The sequence below is a fragment of the Lichenostomus cassidix genome, chromosome 4 (assembly GCF_008360975.1).
Source record: "Lichenostomus cassidix isolate B80296 chromosome 4, HeHo_3.0, whole genome shotgun sequence".
NCBI lineage: Eukaryota > Metazoa > Chordata > Aves > Passeriformes > Meliphagidae > Lichenostomus > Lichenostomus cassidix.
In genome coordinates, this window is record NC_139484.1 from 62,932,502 (window position 1) to 62,953,841 (window position 21,340).

General features: G+C 39.0%; 1 protein-coding gene across 12 annotated transcripts in view; it reads right to left on the bottom strand.

Annotated features, from left to right (window-relative positions):
• Positions 1-888: 888 nt before the first annotated feature.
• Positions 889-21,340, bottom strand: part of CTBP1 (C-terminal binding protein 1) — a 236,159-nt gene continuing 215,707 nt past the window's right edge. For 10 of the 12 annotated variants that reach the window (XM_085059574.1, XM_085059575.1, XM_085059583.1 and 7 more), the window contains 5 exons: positions 17,606-17,820; positions 13,583-13,713; positions 11,339-11,466; positions 8,000-8,117; positions 889-2,361 (listed from right to left, as the gene is read on the bottom strand). In XM_085059574.1, the coding sequence (XP_084915700.1) occupies positions 2,175-2,361; positions 8,000-8,117; positions 11,339-11,466; positions 13,583-13,713; positions 17,606-17,820 (779 nt within the window). In that variant the 3' untranslated portion in view covers positions 889-2,174. The remainder of the gene's footprint in view (positions 2,362-7,999; positions 8,118-11,338; positions 11,467-13,582; positions 13,714-17,605; positions 17,821-21,340) is intronic. The other 2 variants (XM_085059576.1, XM_085059578.1) reach the window with 1 other exon arrangement.

Genomic DNA, 21,340 nt, shown 5'->3' on the forward strand with positions numbered 1-21,340 from the left:
ATGTAACCCTCTTGGTTTTTCCTTGGGAAATTGGGCTGCAAATGTGGCTGTCAGTGACTCTTTGCAGCCAGATGTTAAATGTTTGTTTTACATATGTTAAAGAAGCAACTTCAGCCTGACAAAGCAGCATCTTAAAATATGAATTACCCAAGAAATATGAAATCCCACTTCAACAGCAGGAGACTGCATTTGGTTTTCTGCAAGTTTTTGGCCTCAAAGCTCTTAGAAGTGTCTTTGCTGGGGTAACTCACAGCTTTAGGGCTGTTTCTGTTTTATTTCATGGAGGCAAAAGAAGTAGTTTTGCCATCAAATAAATTCTAATGGATGGTATTTTTAGCTCTAAATGTTCAAGGCAAAAAACTTCCTCTCTTCCATGGAGACAAAATTTCACTTTACATAGTGCTCCCTGCATACACATCCACAAATTTCAAACTTCTGTGATTTGCAGCCTCTTACCACTTCCCTGAGGTGGAGATTACTCTGTAGACTTGCAAGGATAGGGACAGAACTTTTCACAGATGCCACAAAACCAGCTCACCAACGTTAGGTGGGTGCACTGTTTGTCCAATAGTGAAAAAAGAGACAAGAAACCACCAAGGATGTTCATGTCCAGGCTCACTTTTGTCCACATTGGATTTCCCTCCTGAAACAGCTAAACTTTTGTCTCGTTTTTTTGGCTTTTTTTTAAAACGGTGTGGGGATGAAGGACATCTTACCCAGGAGTACAGGAAAGGCTGGAACAGCATCCAGCTGAAATCTGACCTGCCCTGAACACACTTCTGCCTGTGCTCAAAGAAACAAACTCTTTCAATATAGCAAATACAATTACATCCTGGCTGCACTCTTCCATCATCACAAAAGCAAATAAAACAATGGACACTTCTCATGTTGGACTTCGGCAAAAGACATTTATTATTATTATTACTGTTGTTGTTGTGTTGCTGTTGTACCTCCTCTGCTCTGCCCACAGTGGTGGCATAAATGCTGTTACCACATTGTAGCTGATGATGCCGGTGTACAAATCAAAATCCATCTTAATTTCAAACTCCATTAGAAACACAGGAAAAAAGATCAACATTTACGAAATGTAAAGGGAAAAATGGTATGGAAAGAAGTATTTTTTTTTTTTATTTTTCAAGCTTCCAAGACAGTATTACAAACAACAGAGAGCAAAGTAAAGCTAGAAATGAAATACTTGACAGCATCTGTTTAAAAATTACAGCTAAGAAACCTAATAAAAGTTGAATAAACAGTTACTAGAAATAAAAATTTTTACACATATGATATTTGTCTGGGATTTTTATTTCTTTAAAATAATTCATACAAATGGTTACAGTCACAAACATGATTTTAACCAAAAATATTGCTAGCCTACCACATTACCAGGAAGGAATCAATGTAGGCAATGAAATGCTGCTACTTTTCAGTAGTCTAGTGCCTTTTCCAGATACCACCAATAATATATACTTTAACTGGTGACAAAAAGCACAATGCTCGTTTATACAAAACCTTTTTTTTTTTCCTCAAAATCTCTTTGCAAGGTTTCTTCATTTTGAAATAAGGGAATTCATGCCAAAATTAGGAGAAACTGTTTTTCTTTTGTTTACTAAATTATTCTAAAAAATAAGACAAGCAGGTAGAAAAAACAATGCACTGTGTGGCGTAGAAAGAAAAATGGGAAAAATTCATTGTCCTGAGAAGTTTGCCAACTGCCTCATTTTTGGGCATGTTTGAAAATATAAAAGAAAGGATTTTTAATCTCAAAACTGGTTTGTTGAATGCCTCCCTTATGTTTTTCCTTGTTGACAGCTAAGCAAACAAACCCTTTTTAATGTTCTAGAAACTGTACACAGACAAGTACATTCATGATATAATTAACTACTAACTTCTCTTGCTTAACAAAGAACCCATAGGACACAGAAACAGTGAATCAGTCCACTGGACAGGGACAAACTACAATTTATACGGAGGAAAAAATGTTTCCAAATCTTCTTTTTGTCTCCCACCTTTTCCTTTTATACTGTATATTGGACCAGTTTCTAAACCAATAATCGTCTCCTCCTGTAAGTTCATGGTTTTTTTGCCTTAAATCAAAATCCAGGGTTTTGTTTTGTGTTGTTTTGTTTTCCACGCGCTGAAGCTGGAGTCTCCGATGCTGGGAATGCTGCTGTAGGCTACAATTGGTCGCTCGGGTGGTCTCTATCAGCTTCTGGTTTGACAGTTTGGCCAGGGGAAGGAGCGTGGGGCGGGTGAGCTACAGCAGGGAGGCCGTGTGATAAAGACATGGGGTTGGGGACTATTCCTTCTACTGCCGCAGGTATGCCGGTGGAAGCCACGCTGACAACGCCCGGGGGATACCTGCTGGGAGGAGAGAAAGAGAGCAGGCGTTAAAAACCAGGAGGGACTGAGCAGAGAGCCCACCCCGCCTCCTCCTAGAGCTATTGAGTTGATTATTTTGTTGTCAGAGCAGTTAGAAACACAGCGGGTTAAGCTCCAGATGAGATGCCGTTTGCAGATGTGACTAAATAAAGCAAAGGATGCTATGTTTTAATCAAATTATATGAAAGTTTGTCAGATTATTTCTTCAGATTTAATAGCATGAGTAACAGCACTGCAAAGGAAAGAACTTGAAACTATTGCTCCTCTCAAAGTATAACCTCAACAAGAAGTAATTCCGTGCAGTATCTGTTCTCTATGACTTTTCCTCAAGTTGACCTTTAGGGATTTTTCTTCCTCTTTCACTCTCACGTAGAAATTTTACATTTTCATTGTTGTGGTTTGAAAATATATTTCTTTAAACTATTTCTGCAGCCTTAGCTTCTGACAGCTTCCTAAAAAGCCAATACACCTACACACTCGTAAGATGACAAACTCAAGCCTATTGCATCTGAGTAACTTTTTCAGCATCAAACTTGCCTCTGCACTTTACTGAAAGAGACCCAGTCCCAGTTACACAGAGGACAAGTGGTTAAGGCAGACTGCAAGAAAGAGAGATGCAAACACAAAATTTATGGATAATTTTAAAGATTTCTTACTCCAGTTGGACAAACACCAAGGCCTAAATATTTTATGCATTCAACAAAAGAATCACCCTCTGATTCAGCTCAATTTTATGATGTTATCAGGCTAAAAAAATCTTGCAGATCTACAGTTCCAATACCAAAGTTCAGATGTAACTGATGAACTCTTGTATTTCACAGTGCGGTATCGGAACAACAGCCACACATGGATTTAATAAAAATATGTTTTCTTTTTAGTCAAATACCTCAATATCCATTTGCAAGTTATGTCACACTGGCCACTTACCACTGACCCTTAGCCTCCCCTCATCATAAAGCTGCCCACTCACCCCTCATTTCTCTCGTTCTCTCCTGCTGTACTCTGCTCACCCAAGCATCCTGGTGAGAGCATTATCCATTTGAAAGCCTAAATACACAAACTACCACTCACTGCAGCTTTTGCCACCCAAGTATTTACTCAGAACTACATGGGACAAAATGCACTCATAGTCTTGTCAAGCTCTTTCAAGTATCACATTATTCTGCTGCTGATTTTCTCATCAGAGTTCAATGCACCAGGCAATTTCACCCCATTTCTGCACCATCTTTTCCATGGTAATGTATGTGGTTGTGCTGCTTATCCTAAGTTCCCTCAAACTGACAGAAAATTAGTGCAGAACTTATGCAAGACTCAGGAGAAAAAAAGCTGGATGCAAGCACACTGACTTGTTCTTTTTGCTTCCTTCACAGAAACATCATGGGAACTTGCTTTTTGCAAACATGGAGCCAGAGGGGCTCAGTGTGGCTGACATGGCACAGGGACAACAAGAACACCACTCACTGGTCTGGTCATCCTGGGGAAGACTCCTGCACACCACAACTCTGACTGTAATCTGATGGGTAACAAAGGATGTGACAGATCACACCACCTGTAGGCCAAATAACTTTGTTCCCAATCGTACATTTATTTACAGGGCTTCCTATGCTAATTCCTTCTCCACAGAGGTTCCTTAGAATTAATTTGCAGTTGCTAATGGAATTAGTTACTTGTTTCAGTAACTCCATTTGAATCTTATTAATCAAATTTGCCTCAATTCCTATGGAAACTGTTAGACAGTATTGTTTTACTTACTCAAATTTAATTTTGAAACAGCTTATCTGTTATTCTAGGTGCTTTGCAAAACACACAACATGACACAAATTTCTATTTGAAAGTCCAACCCTGCAGCTGTTCTCAACACACAATCTCTACTTTCTAACAACATATCCCCTGAGTATCAACACACCAGAGCTGGAAAAAAATCAAGGAGAGAGCAACTTCTGCAACTGTTTTCTTCAGGAAAAAAGAGTCAGAGCCTCCCCTCATGAAAATGGAGAGTGCTGAATCAGGGGCACCAGGAGTCACCTCACAAGCACATTAAACATTTCCAACTGCAGGTCTGTAATTCTACTCTGACTCCAAATATCCTTTCTGTATATAAGGACATCTCCCCTGGACACCAAGTTATAACCAGCAGGATTCTCCCTGTCAGTACCTCTCCTCAGATACAGGTTCCCTACAGACTTTTAGTACCACCCAGAGGTCCTACAATTGTTTTTCTTGTCCTAAAGCTAACACAGTGGTGGCACCAGCCAAAATACAGATACCATGTTGTTCTACAGACATTGTATTTTACTTAACAACTCCTAACCCTACTTTAAAATCCTCTTCTTAAAATTTTTGTCCCTTTTTAATTTAATCATCAGTGTGTCTCTGAAAGGAGGGCACACAAACTTGAGTCTCTACCCATGAGCATATCTATTCTATATAACTTTCCCTTTTGTTGCTATTTATTGCTTTTATATTCTTTTTTTTTTTTTCTGTTTTTAACCAGCAAATACATGCCCTCCAGCACTTCATAAAGTCCCTTTCTATCTTCCTCCTCTGGCAGCAGTAAGTTGAAATGTTTTCCAGGTAAAATGTCCACTTAATCAAATTGTTGTGAAAGCAGACGTGAGCATTCTCATTTCTGTTAATCCGTACTCTTCCATCCCCTTGCCCCACATAGTCTTAATTTAGGAGAAAAAATACAGTAGCCCCCTTAATTACAACACATAGGCAACTGTAATTTCTACATTCATCTCCTCTTTTAAACTGCAGAAGCACCTTGAATTCACTATGTAAAACTCTGTTCAAGAAACTGAGTCTGTCCTAGGTTAAATTTTGAAGAGCATGCTGTTATCATGAACTGAGTCTGAGAATCACCATTGAAGTACCTCAACATGAAATAACTCTTCAACTACCAACATCCAGCCACTCTCATCCAAGTACCTCTCAGTACCCAGACACACATAGAATCATGGAATGGTGTGGTTTGGGACCTCAAAGGTCATTTTGTTCCACCTCCCTGCCATGGGCAAGGACACCTTCCACTAGACCAGGCTGCTCAGAGCCATATCCAGCCTTACCTTCTACCTGTTAGGAGGCAGAAGATGTGTGAAAATGTCTATAAATGGTACAATCACTGGCTGTTGAATTTCACTGTGCCTGTGAACCTCCTGCTCTGTGACGCAGGAAACAGCAAGAGGTTATTTCACAGGCAGCTCAGTAACAAATACACAATAATAACACAAGATCAGTGTATGTTATGCTGCTTCACCAAGACCACTACAAATAATTCCTTCTCAGGAGAACTGTTGATCTTTACTCATGGGATAGGTCCTGTTTGCATGACCTTTAGTGTTGATTGGGTGTCTTGCATTTCACAGAGTAAATAGATTTGTTTTCTCCATAATATGAGGGTATTCAGGATATCTAGATTACATTCTGCTGACTAATGCTCAGCGTTCTTGGCTTGTGGTAATATGTGATAATTTGAGATTTCTATCCTACATCAAAATACAAGCAAATGATATATCCAGAATAAAACAGGCTCGTTAGTTCTAGCTCACCAAAAGAGATATTTGCATTTTTTAACATATAAATTATTATCCCAAGTCTTATCTTCTAATGCAATTACATGAGTATGATATAGTTATTAACACATCTGAAACATCACACAGTCTGTGAAAGACTCCAGAACTCACTTAGCTCAACATAATCTTGGATTGCAATGAAAAGACGGAAAAATATGGTTTGAACAATCAATTCAAATGCTGTACTTACTCCAGGTGGGAATTAAGCATCAGCAAACACTGCTATTGAAACCAACTTCTTCATAAAACCTGAGCTTCAAGTGATGCATATTTTGCACTTCACATAATAGTAACTGCCTTCACCCAAATTCAAACACTATTCTATTACCCCTCCAAAAAGCTTTTAATATTCATTATATAACTATTAACTCCTGCTTCAAAATTCCCAAAATTAGTTTTATTTTGCATTTGAAAATAATTAAATCAGAATTTTATGATTATTTTTTTAATTGAAAAAACTGACTGAAACAATGTCTTAAAAAGCCACTCAGTCCTGTGTTTATCCTGCTTAAATTGAATACACATGGTCTTTACCTTGTAAATCTTTAACTCCTCAAACATTCCTAAGTTAAAATTAATTTCTGGCTGCAAAGCCTGCTTCTGCTGGACTTGTGACCCCCAAAACGAGAACAAAAACCTGCATTTTATTTGGGCATGGACACCCCTGTTCTCAACTTCCATGGCAGGGCTGGAGTTATTACCTCCTGTCCAGCAACACCTGCCTTTAAGCCCCAATTACACTCAGCCATACCCTCACTACTCCAAGCTGAAGTCCATGAAACCAGATGCTGTGTGGAGGAGAACATGTGTGCTTCAGCTTCTCATTTAAGCAAATAAAAACACCCTTCTTAGATATTTAGGCCTATGGCTGTACTTCCAGAAATAAAGATCTTCAAGTGATGTGACATAAACAGTTGTTCACCAAATCCAAGTTATTCTTTTCCCTCAGTGCATTTATGGCTCCTGATAAAGAGGTTGTGGCAGAGGATGGTGACTCTCGTCCCTGACACCTCTCCATCACTTTCTGATGAGAAACTGTTCCAAGTCACTGGGACAGGAAAACTTTGCTTCACTTCTCAGCAGGGCACAGCTGGGTTCCCATGTGGAGTAACACAAAACCAGGAATCCCCCTTCTTTTAAAAGTATGGGGAGTCTTCAAAAAGAAGGACAAAGGTAAGGCAGATTTTTGAAGGAAAGATTAGGATAAAGAGGTATGACAAAATAGTGAGAGGACTGCACTGTCCTTTTCCTCAAGGCCTTGAGGGAAGCAGGCATTTGTAACTTTCTGCCACTTTCATCCTACTTACGTGTAAACACCATACTGGAAAATAAAAAAACTGCAAATGTCTTTCGTGAATAAAAATTGTCTGAAGCTGGCTACTAGGAAGAATCTGCTGCTAGGGATAAAGGGACAGAGAAAGACTCTCAAGCAAACAAAATAACTAAGGAATGTGCATATTAAATGTAAAAAATTGCCCCTTTCTATTAATTATTAAGACCTGCTTTCACAGTTGACTGAGAATACATAGATCAAGCCTCTCAAACGCTTCTGCTTAAAAATTAAACATATAATTTAGTAAAAGCTATTTTAAACATATTTTTATAATCACCACAGGCTGTTCCACTGCTTTCAATACTGAGTTACTTGTTCTCTCTTGTGTCTGGAGGCCACAAAGCAACGTAAGTTTATTATTGGAAGTCTTTCTGTAACCTGCAGCTGCATCATTACCTTCAGCAAAGGAACATAAAACTTCCACTGCAACACCAGAGATGACCAGAATTTACTTGAATATACAAACAAATGCATATTGCTCACATACTAACCCAACAAAAAAACACTGTAAGAGGATTCATAGTTAGACACAGCATGACTGACATCAATTAGCAAAACAAGATTATTCTCCTGAACACAACAATTACAAAAACAATATTGCTGGTGTGTAATCCAAAAGCACTTCATTCATTAATAGGAAGGTCTTTAATCTGTTCTTCAAAACCTACACTGAATTATGGAGGTGTTTCTTTTACCTCTTCAGCACACTTACCTGTATGCAGCACCATTAAGCTCCGGATGAACAACTCCAGGGTCCATGCTGGCCCAATGTGTAGCTGCAGTCAAGTGATCTTTGTTAACACAGTTTTTCAGACTGTCTGGAATACGACCTAAGATGAAGTGAGGAAAAGGAAATAAAAATGTATAAAAATCATGTGCCATATACTCTTACTGTGTCTATTTTGAAAATACTTATGAATATTTGCATATTTAAATCCATATATAAAATTACACTAAGAGCTTGTTTTTGATCCTTGCTGTAACCCTTCTGCCTGGGACTTAGGTAATAACGGCTACAATGCTCTGTTTAGTTTTGATTTTCCTGTCTCTCTTTGTAGCTTGTATACAGGTCTCAGTAAAACCAAAATCAAAAAATAAGATTCATCTTTCCAAGAAGATGTAAATTGAATATAGAGCATAAGCACCAATCAAATTCAGTAATATAGCCTCCTGCTTTCTGTCCTCAACATCACTTTCCTCCTTTTCCCTCCACATGTAGCAGCAATTAAAAACACTTAATGAAAAATATGGAATTCTGAATGGAATTATGCCATAAACCTGAATATGACCAACACTTATTCCCTGTCCTCCTGATTTTTCCCTTCTTTATCGAAATTGCTCATGTTTATTTACTAAAATGTATTATTAATCCTCAGTCTTTCATTCCTACATAAAACAAAAATACAACAGAATTTCCCTTCTTCATTTCTTCAAAACTTGTCCTTAACCTCTGAAATACAACTGAAGTTTTAAGACTGGAAAATCAGTCACCCTGATTCAGCACACACTGGACAAGCCTGTGACTTTCCTCTGCAGAACTATCTCCAGCCCTGCAACAAATGACATGAGCAGATCCAACACATTTTCCTCATGGCAACAGGAATATTTCCACCTATTTTAACAGCAGAGAGATCAATTGGAGCATACGTTTTTTCTGACATCTGTTTTAATGTGTCTCTAGTAAAGTTCAATCTTACAGTGCATTTGCACAAACAGCAGTACAAAGAGGTAATTCTGAGTCCACCCCTGCTGCCGCTGGCAATGGTAATCCAGAAACCCTTTCAAAAACTGACCATGCTCCATCATGAAAGAATTCAGCCCTTTGTCCCCAGCTTCCTACTGGAAATTTGATTAAGAACTTCACTGTCTGCCTGTTCTTTCTATCCATCTGCCTGGCCACAACAGGGCTATAAAAAAAGCCTTTTCACGGAATTGTTTTTTCATGCAGTGGATACCATCAAATAGGTGTTACTCCATGACTTGAGCTGATGTCCCTGAACTTCTCACGTCTCCTGTGAGAAACTGAAAGGGCTTTTAGCTCAATATTGGACAAGGTGAGGTACATGTCCCATTATGGGTGAATTCCAACCATCTAGAAATCATCTTCTATATGCAGCTGAAATATACATCCACTAAACTTCTGCCAGAACTGTCCACAAATTAAAACAGTATCTTTCTTATTCTGATGTTTATCCTTCTCAATCCTGTCTTCCTCTTTGCCCCCCTCCTTCTTCATTTTGCTAACTTCTATAAGCATGTTCTCCCCTCAATAGCCAGTATTTCTTTTTTTATTTTAAACTCATAACGATCTTTTCACTTGCCATGCTTGCCTTCCTCTTACTTCCATTCCCATGGTCCTCTTTATTTCATACTTGGAGTGCTTCCAAGTTTAAAAATATATTTCAAGACATTTAATCTCTGCTGATTATTTCTACTTTACACATCACAACATCATTGACTTTTAAGCAACAGCAGAAACACTTAACATTTTTATTGTCAGATGGTAGTCATAGCCTTCATTCCCCCACTTCACACCTTTTTCCAATTATTCTCCCTCTCTACACCCTCTCTTCTTTGTGCTCCCCTATGGTTTTCATATATCCAGCTTTATCCCACATTTCCTGTATCTTTCCTACATTTGTTTCACTGCAATTCAATGTCATTCTCACCTCCTTAACGCTGGTCTCAGTTTGATCTTACTAAAAACCATATGCAAACACTGAAGTGCTGACAGCTTCGATACAAATCAATGATACAGATTGCTGAGAGCACCCTCACACACTTCAAGGAACTGTAGGTCTGCCTTCCCAGGCACATATGCTTGGGCTACTGCACAAATTCAACATAAAACTAGCTCTGGATAGCTGGTTCTTATTTAGTTTTCAGACCTATTAATGCTTATTTGCACATCAATCCTCCCCCAAGCAGGTTTCAGATGCAATCTCTCCCAGAGCTATCTGGGAGCAGGCAACAGTTATTGAACACCTAACAAACAAATGTACTACTGGAGCTCTGGAGTGCAGCCACAAGGACCAATTCCAGCAAAGGGATGGTCAGGCTCTTCAGGTCACCTCTAAATCAGAGTGAAATTGTCCAGTAAAGGACAATTCAGATCAGGAGTTTAAGAGGTGCCTTTAATTAGCATCCAGAGGAGAATCTTCTTTCTGCAGAGCCTGTAAATGAAACTAAATTGCCTGGCCTCTCTAGGCACAAGCCAGAGGGAAGGCTACTGCCAGTGCTTTTTGTGTAACAGAGCAATGTGTTGGCACTGAACTGCTCTCAAGGTGACACAGATGGCCCTGCATGTCTGCAGAGCATTCAGACTGTATCGCCAAGGGGGACACAGCAAAGTCCAACTAAAGAGAAAACATTAGTGCTTAATGAATCATTTTCCAGTAGGAAAATCCTGCCTTTTATTTTAGGCTACAAGGGATTCAAATCCATGCCAAATGGCTCAGTCCTCTCATTTTATTTATTAGCAGTGCATGTTCGAGACGTAACTGTTTTCTCTTATGTGAGCAGTTTACAATTACATGGCAGTTATATAACAAAGACACTCTGCCCTTTAAAATGCCAGACTTCTTTAGCAAGGCTTTGAAGAGGGGAACATCTAAAATAGAATAACCTCCCAACAAAATACTGAGAACTTAATGTAGAGAACTGCTCATGACAAATATAAGGGGACATCTAGGAAAAGCTAAGGAAGATACCAGCAATACCAGGAGGACTTGCAGTCAAACCTATCAAATGGGTAACAGTTATATGCAACAAAGGAAAAAAAGCAGATCTTTCACATATAAATACAGTTTATCTTACATGAAAAAAGTACTTATTCTGAAGTGCCTGCCTTCCTCTGTAATTGCAAAGAACCTTCAAAAGGACTTGTTCCAGTTCTGAGAGCACACTTAAAGGGCATTGGCTCATTTCTGTGTTCCAAATATTAGAAACAAAACCCAAGGCTGCTCCTTTTCAGCACCTTTCCAGACTAAAGAAATAGGTTTCTTAAAAAGCACGACCCAGTGAAGGAGCTGATGATAAAGTGAGTCAGTACCTGTGATCGCCCTTCGGATCTCCCGCGCTGCTTCCTCCCGCATCTCAATCGAGGCTTGCTCACTATACCAGGCTGCATGTGGGGTACAGATCAGGTTTGGTGCATCCTTCAAGGGGCCCTGACTAAAGCTAGATGAGAATTTAAAACAAGATCAAATGACAAAAACAATACTGGGGGGGGCAAGGGGAAAGAAAGGGGGGGGAGGGATCCAGATGGATTTGTACATATACAGATTAATTTCTACAACAGAAAAGAATTGCATTTCTATGCTTTATTGAGTTTGTTTATAATTCTGTCCATTAATTTAATGTACTTTTCATGGTATAAATAAGCAACAATCACTTTTTATAGACTCAAAGGCTAGAACTTAAGTATAGCAGCAACATTAGCTTCTGTCCAATGCACTTATTGTAACTACAGCCACTGCCACTCCAGTTCTGGGGCAGAAATGCATGAAGTAAAACACAAATTAATTTAGGATGCCATTCCATTTGTCCAGTTCAGCACAATTTTACTTTTATTGCATTAACCAACAAAGCTCTTCTCTTTCTGTCAATATGACATTTAATCATTTAAAGAAAGTAAACTGTACAATTCTTTTCCAAATCAGAAGTGTGTCCATCAGCAGCCTCAATGGCTTTTTGGTAATTCAGGGCATTTTTTCCTATTATTTTTAACTGGTTTTTTCCTTCCCATCCCTTTATAGAAATTCCACAGAAAGAAGGAAATTTACTTTACAGATTGTTTTTCAGGGAAAGCAATGAATCTGTGTAAAAGTGTTATCACAGATACAGAGTAAAGAAACTGAAAATAATGGAAACTCGCTCCTCCTATTTATTTCCAGTTTTAATAATCTTGCAGTCAACTGTAACAACAGGAGAACAAATACTTTAAGACAAAAGTGTGCTTTCAGAGTTGGTCATAATTCATAAAATGATAGATTTCATCTGTACTTCAATAAACATCAAAATATCTGGCAAAACTCTTGAATAAAGAGTTGCATGCTGCCATCAGATAGACATGCAGCACTGAAGCCAAAGGAAATTGTGGCTGTAATCCTGCAACTGAATCTCTGCAGATGGCATCTCCATGCAGCAAATGGGGCTTCCTAGAGGTGCAACGAGCTGCTTGTGCACAGCTGAGATCGGAGTTGGGAAGAATGTATGGAGCTGGAAGTCCCCTGAGCTGCTACACTCTGGCTTTGCACAGCACTGCTGCACTGTAATGACTACATTTAGGAGTAAATGAATGCAAGGTATGCATAAATAAAATTAAATATTTGTGATGTGGCATCAAGCCTCAGTAGATATAAAAATTCTGGCTAAAAGGATACTATTCTATTTTTACAAAGGTTCTATTTCCCCCTCAAGCTGGGATGAGAGATAAATGTCCTCTCTCCAGTCTTTACAACCTGCCCTGAATCTGTTCTTCTTCAAAAACTTGTGTGGATTGTTCCAGTTAAAAATAACTTTTTCCCCTGCCCAGCCTGAAAAAGGCTTGTCACATGCAAGGACTAGCTACAGCAGTCTGTTCTCAAGACTCAAGGACATACGAAATAGGCTAATTTTGATTAGGAGTGCTAGTATCTCTATGCCAATGGCACTTAGGGGAATGGTACATCTCTGCCTAACACACTGGACTTGTCAGTCATTTAAAAATTCAGGCTTGTGCTACCAGCCCTGCCTGATAGAGGGTAAAACAAAACCAAACCTGCACTCTGACAGCCTTCCTGAACTTTTTTTTTTTGCAAACTCTTATATTTATGGCTTTCCTGCAGAGGCAATCTGGACAGAAGTATGTTATTTCCTTCAGAAAGGTGTCATAAAGCAGTTACTTCTCACACCACATCTCAATTCTTTGCCTTTGAAAGACTCTGTTCAGACATCAGCTGCCTCCAGAGCTGCATCAATGGCAAAGGTGCACTCCACTCAAAGCCATGGCCAAAGCCACGCCCAGGATTTAAATCCAGGTCCCTGCTATTTCTCCTAAATAAACTCACTGGAATTTCATTTATTTTTTAAAGGAATCATGGATGTCACTTTTTTCACTTCTAATCACACAAACAAGCTCCATCTACATTTGCATTAGTCCAGTGCTGCACAGATTCATGTTGCTTTGCTAAGGAGTATTTAGCTACCGAATGAACGGAAAACTCAATTTACTTGTTGCTGTTGATTGTATCATGCACTAAGACTTAAAAATAAGAAAGTGAACAAAATAAAAAGAAAAGAAAAGGAAAAGCACCTGAATGGTTCTGACTCATGTACATCTAAGGCTGCCCCTCGTATCCTTCCTTCCTTCAGGGCCTGTGCAAGTGCTTTTTCGTCTACTAACCCACCTCGAGCTGTGTTGACCAGGAAAGCCCCTTGTCTCATCTAGGGAAAGTTAAAAACAAGAATGATGAAATAAAAATAAATGAAATAAAATCGTTGTGGCATTATTTTTTACTCAAAAGAAGCATCCATTACAACAAAGGCTATTCAGTTGGTTTAAACTGTAACAGTTGTCTTCCCTTTCCATTGGAAAGTACCACCAAATGTGATGCTTCTAACATAAAATGCTATTTCACAGCACTTAATAACCTTTTGTTTCTTGTAAGTAGTGTCTTTTAATGAAGCGTTGTTTCAGATATTGTGCAGTAACATGATCAAAAGATACAACTGTGCATATGAAAGTGACAGATCATTTTATGCCTTTTTATTTCACTGTGAAATTGCATGAGACAGAAACTACAGCACATTCTTAAACAAATTCATATTTTGTGGCTTTCAACTTTCACACAAATAAAAGCCTACATGAATTTTTCAGAAAAATCAATGCTTTTGGATTTTCAAACACTTTTCCCTTTAGTTGCCAAAACACAGTAGATGTATGTATTATTTATTTTTGTTACTTCAGCTTCCTCCTCCCCTGTGAGATTTTTCAAATAAAGGTCTAAAGAATTCTTCTATTATTCAATTAAAAGGCATGAAAATGAATTTGGTTGAGAACGCTGTGTGCCCAGGAGAGAAGCTGTGCTGTGCATTGTGCAGATTAGCATTGTAGATGACACTGTGTGGGGAGAACTACAAGAATTTACACCACAATATATCCACAACTTGAAAACAAAGTGGCAGTTTAAATAAGAGAAATGGCACTGAAAAAAACATAAGTTACAACATCCTGCTTCTAGCCACCCTGGTATTTCATCTTTAACAGATGTCTCAAACACCTCTGTGCATGAAGGAAAGCACATGAAGAGCAGGAACCATGGTGAAGATGAATAATGAAAATCTCATTTTGTACTCACTCCGTCTCTCACCATAAAAATAAGAAAACCCCAACATTTGGACACCAACTCAACTATATGAAACCTACACATCAAACTAAACCTTAGGTAAATGGATCCTTATGCTGAAAGAGTCACTCAAAATACCAAATCCATGAACAACAAGGAGCTTTGAATAAAAGTCAGGTTGTTTTTGTTTTTTTAACGAGGTCATAGAGAATAATAATATGCACATGCATGCAGTTTTATAAAGGAGAAACCCACCAGATTTTACTGGCCAACTCTCTAGGTTTAGTGTGACCCTGCCCCTCTCCATCTGCAGACTCCTGGGCCTACAGAAGAACCATCCATTGGTCTGTACAGCAAAACCTAACTCCACTTACAGGAGCAGAACTCAAGGATGCTTCTCTCAGCTTTCTGTAATTAACTTGGCAATCAGAACAGCAAAGAAACAGGGGCAGGATCTTAAGCTGGTCTGGTAACAAGACATTCCTTATGGGAACAACCACTGCATCTCCAGCTGTGAGAACTGTACTAAAACCAGCCCAGGTGGTGCTGGTTTTAGGACCAAGAGCCACCCAAGAGCCAATCACACCTGCACAGACACACCACAAAGCTCATGGGAGCTCATATACCTTTCCTATTTCTCTGCAAATAGCTAATGTGAGTTTTAAGTACAGCTTGGAGTATTTACATGCCCTCTGAAGGACTTGAAAATTTCAATTAAAGAGAATCCTGCTAAAATATTCTGTCCAATCTCTCCAACAACCTTGCTTGAGTTTTCATTTTAGGACTATTTACAGAAGTCCAGAACGAGCACTAAGATAAGTTTCTATCAAACAGAACACGTCTGCATAAATGCATTCTAGAGGGAATGAATTATATGACTCATGATAAACTGTCAGGGTGGATGCAGCTGGAGATGATCCTAACAATGGGTGGAAGCTTGAGAGAGCTTCCCAGCTGGAACTGCTGACGTCTGTCAAATTCACCTACACTAAACCTGCAGAGCTGCTTTATACAAGTATTGTGTTTATACTGCAGTGTCTTTTTCTCAAATCTGTACAACTAAAGATGACCTCAGTCTCTTAAGAGCACCTGAATACCACAGGTTCATTGAAAGACTTCTCTGAGCTACTCTGGGACTACGAGGACAAGAAGGATGGCTATACAGAATAATGATTAAGGCACTAGAAATGCTACTTAAAGAAAAGACAGACACCAAAATTTCAAAGACATTTTAAGTTTATGTCATTTCAGACTCCACAAAACTCAGGGTGAGACTTCAATGAAATGAAATGCACCATGTTTCTCTGTACTTTGTTTAAAAACTGGTTATTACATGAGCATGCAATATTGGAGAAAAATGGCATGCAATGCTCTATAGAAATTTTAGGCCAACTCAACATCTGTCAGCCTAAATCAGAGTCAGAAGATGCTCTACACAAACTATGCAGTGAGAGGGGTTACAATTTCATGGGTTTCATATCAGCTTTACTATACAGACTGCTTCACCCCAACTCTTATCCAAAACAAAAACTATCGTCTAACACTTCAATTAATCCTTGCTTTGATCATGAAGGATACCAAATAGCAAGATAAATGCTTACAAGATACTTTCCACTGCAGACTTTAATGCAGGCATTTAATTTCAGATGGCATTACTCAGTTTTAACATGTTTTCCTTTGTTTTTTTCTCTGATCAATGCACTATGCCTTCTCCAAAGCTCAACACATTTCTCAGCCTCCACTCAAAAACTTCCTGTGATAAACTGGCTCCAGCTTCACATCTGCTGTATAATGAAGTGAGTACTGCTCAGACATCCCACTGAATTCACTGTGATGCTTTTTGGGTCTGGATGTCTGCTTGCAAAGACATCTCACCATGTAATAACCACTGAATGTACCTAGCCACACAACAAAAGACAATGTTCAGGGCAGGGTGACAGAGCTCTGTTCTCTTCGAGGTTTCATTTTAAGCTTCTTAATTTTTTAGAGTTTTAAATCCCAAATCCTGATTTTATGTTGCGATGGATTTGCAAAATCCCTAAAGTCTCAGACCAAAAAGTGTGTTACATTGTCAGTTTTCTGACACAATCCCACATGACCGTGGAACACATTCAGTAAATTCTTCAGTTCTGAAGTTCAAGAGTAGCAGGTGCAAACAATTTCTCAAAAGGCAAGCAATGATTTTACTGCAAAAGAGTGCTACTATCATTGTTACAACACATAAACACACTGTGTGTGTATATATATATATACACAAACACACATAGAAGAGACAAATCAACTATTCTATCTTAGAGTTTCTTTCCTGTACACTGTCTCCATTCTTATGTCTCAGTGTTTTACTCTAGCTGTTACCTACACTGAAGTTGCAGTCCAACTTTTTCATTAAGTGTCTGGCTTCTATTATCAAATTAGTCAATAATGGAGCAGTTCCTACACCTAGACTTTGAAATTATTGTAATATTACCCACAACTTTAAAGAGAGGTTAGTACTAATTCCAAAAACCATTATTTTTCCCAATAATGCAATGCTGTAAATGAACTCCATCCTTGAAATGCTCTGTGAGCATCGGGACTGAGCACAGGGGGGAGCCATTTAGTCATAATCCTTAAATTGCATCGAAGGAACTCAAACTGAGGGACAACAGTGAAAGGCAGAATTGCCACCTGAAAATACACACATAAAGGAAGTAGCTACTAGAAGACATGGAGAAAGTGCTTTCACATCAACGCCACTTCATTAAATCTGAGCAGTATTAAGAAGAGCAAATTATTTCCACAAATGCAATGTTACTGAGCCAAAAAGACAATAAAAGCAACAATACATAAGCAACCAGCTAGTTCCTAATCAATTATAGACCTGTTTGATCTTAGAGCAGCAAAAGAGAAAGAGATTTCTATTAAATGTGAATCTGCCTATTTATAGAAATAAACGCTATAGAGAGTTGGCAACCAGCACTGGTGTGGAGGGTGCCCACAGAGATTATTACCTGCTTTATGGTGAAGTCATTAATAAGATGATGATTGTGTTCATTCAAGTTGCAGTGCAGGGTAACACAGTCACTGTGGAACAGCAGGTCCTGCAAAGTGCTCACCCGCTGCAGTCCCAGAGCACGCTCCATGCCATCCGAGAGGTATGGGTCATAGAAAATCACACTGAAGCCAAAGGCTTTGGCACGTAGTGCTACTGCTTGCCCAACACGCCCTAGAACAAGAGAAACAGGCCATGAGAACAGATGTGAAGCAGCTGGGGTAAGGTAGCCTCCTCCTTCCTAATGGGAACGCTTGGATCAAATTGTACCACTTTGTACAGCAAGTGGAGGGGAAGAAAACAGAGTCATCTCCCATCCCACTGGGAATCAGCACTGAGATCAGAAATGCTGCATCTGGACTGTTTCACACTGCCTTGAAACAGGGCAGGAGGTTTGCACCTTTTGTAACCAGATAGCTGAAATGCCAGAAGATGTCACGTAATCTGCAATAATCTGTGTAGCACAAGGCTTTGCCTGCTGGGCCTGTTTATGGCAAAACACCACTGCCTGTGAACACATCCTGCCAAGGGCTTATCCTTACCCATGTCAAACCAGCTGGTTTTAATAAAAAGCTGTAAAATTAATCCTCGAAAATGGATGCAATGACAGATAATTTGTTTAATCTGAAGCACAACCATTCTCAATACATGGAATCTCCTTTCTGAACTGGTATTTTGTTTCATTTTGAGTAACACTCTTCCAGCATTAAAATGCCTACAAGAATCCTGTCATCTAAGGCTTTAAAATAATTTTATTCAGCTACCTGAATGATAAATAAACACAGTACATCACATAGCACCTAGTTAAGAAGAGTGCAGTCCCACTTGGAATTCACACTGAATTTAGCTTTTCTGTTCCACTTTCCTCACTGTCGTATTTCAGAGCTGTGCCCAAAACTGCTGTATGGGAGAAACTCCATACCACATGTATCAGGAGGTGTGTATTTCCCTTTGACACATTACCGGTAAAACACAGAGGAAAAAAAAAAAACCTGAGTACATCTAATGAGTTACAGGCATTTTGAAGAGTGAGACCTAACACACTTTTCAAGTTAGAAGCCTACACAGTAGATGTTCACGTTAGAGTACTACAAATGTTGGATAAAGATGTTTCAAAAGCATCACTTGACACACTGTAATAACAGTGCCTCATTTGAAAAAAAAAAGTCAACAAGTTTTCCTTTGTGAGATCTAAGTTTGCTCAAAAAAGCATCAAATTAACGCAGGGAAATCCCATCTCTTTCCAATTGTGCTTGAAGGGATTTCCCTCTGCTTTTCAGTTTCTCTTTGAATAAACTTCAGAAGCCACAGGAAGAAAGGTTTTCTGTTGATCATTTAATGTGAACATAGCAATTCTGCAGTGCTTAGTGACAGATGTGCTTGGAATATCAAACAGTATATCAATCTGACAGGGGCTGTCTGCTTTTCTTTGGGGACACCAGGTTAGAATACTCCTCAAAATCTTTCAATACTTGCACATATGTTATTTGTTTGCTTTCCAAGCTGTTTTTATAAATTTGATTTAAAAATTTTCAGCACAAACACTGTATTATTTCCAAATTCTGGCATGTTCACAGCTCAAGGAATCAGTCACACAACTGTAAACATTTTTTATTTTTTTTAACAAAGCATGTAACTGTTACTCCAGCTCCATTCATTTTCATATACAACATTCTGTCATCTGTTCTTTTTTTACACTCTTTATAACACTAATACCTGAGGGGATTCACGACAGCAAAATCTCTTACAACAGCCTCTCCAGTTAAAGCTACACTCTTCATTCACTCCAACCATGCTAAATAAACTGAAGCCTTCTTCAATGGGCACAAAAGTTTCCTTCAGAAACACCTGGGAATCCCATCAGTATTTCTAACCAGAATTATCCTATTACAAGTACTTTATAGGATCAAACTGTTCTGCAATTGACAATTCATATTTAGTCTTGGTTGTTAAACAAATACACAGCTCAACACACGGAATTTACCCATTTCTTTTTAAACTACCATCTGACAATACAGAACAACCACAAACCTATGACCTTTTCTTCCTTTCCTGAAAAACTTCTATTATATAAGACTCTCCTGAGCATGAGGGGTGGTTCAAAACCTACCTCAGCACACTGAGGACAACACAGCACACAAAGCATCCCACCTTTGGGACAACTCTATGTTAAGAGCATATCACATGGTTATGAATATTCAGGGCTGCTTCCAGGGAGCGCAAAATCTTAAGTTCAAAACCTTAAATTAACTGCTTGTCTGTAGTGTGAGAAGAATGCAGAAAATGTATGTTGCATACAATTGTAAAATGCAGAAAGCAGCAAAAGTGCATTTTAGAAATCAAAGTTCTAGCAAGGTCCATTCATCATTTCAAAAGAGAGACTCAAACACCCAAGTTTCCTGTTACAGCCTCATCCAATCACTCCCCCACAAGTCTCCCAACTCCCCCCAACCCAAGTGTCCCAATTTACAGGAGTCTCTAACCTTGACCCTGCCAATGACCTGATCTGAGTGCGACAGCACAGCAGCTGCAGGTCAAGGACCCTGCTAAGCCCCTGGGCAATGAACACTCATCCCATGCTGGCATCACAAAGTTTTATAAAATGACCTTGACACCATGGGAATGATGATGACCTGCCTAAAGACTTCCATGGAAAGAAAAAGTGCTTTCACTTAGCAGCTCTTCCCTGCCTGTGCAACAGCAATGGAGAATATGGGTAATCTTTCCTCCTTCTTGGAGAACTCTGAAATGTGGAGAGTGCTGTTTTGTTACATTTCCTGCTGAGCACATTAAGAGAGTCTGTAGGACTGCTAAGAGTAGATAATTTATTGCAGAGTAATACCACCCAACTCTTAAGCCTTATTGTCTTATAATACAGGTTAGTAATTTGGCCAATATCTAGGTAGGGCTGCAGGACTGTTGAGAGAATAGAGCAGGTGAGGAAAGACAAATTGAGTGATGACATTTAGTGTGACGTGGAGACAAATTTATTTGGAAGAATTTCACCTTTCTTGGGTGAAGAAATGCATTAGTCATTAGCATTTCTCGCTGAGAAGGAAGGGAAGGAGTGTGACTTCACTGCCTTCACTGCTGTAAAATCATCATTAGAGCAGAACCAGGGCCAGATGCCTATTCATCCAAGTACTTATGTGCTGCTGCTCATAAATTTCTTCTTTAAAAAAAATAAAAATCCCTACATTTCTAGATATAAGGGGAAAAGATAGCTTTTTTTTTAAATGCAGGGCTTTTTACCCACACTTGTGATGCATCACTTGAAATATAGGACACCAGATAGTAATAAAGATTAAAAGTGACAAAGACAGCTGTTTAATGATGTGATATTATTATTTATGTAAGGCTCAAAGAATCAAGCACTTCACAAAGACAGAAAGGGGCACGGGCTGTGCCCTAAGGAGCTCAGGGGCTAACCAAACAACACAACAATGACGGATGGATCCAACAAGCACGTGAAGGAGGCATTATGCTGTTGAGTCTCTGCTTATCTTGAAGCTCAATACAAGCAGAGGATGAGAGATGGGGTTAACTTTAAAGGAAGAACACAGAGTAATAGGATTAAGCAGGACAGACCAAGTGTCAAAGCAGGAATATGCATGAGAGGAGGCAAAGAGAAGAGAGTGGGTGATGGAAAGAAGGCAAGTGAGTCACGAAACTTGGCTAGATCAGTGGATAAGGA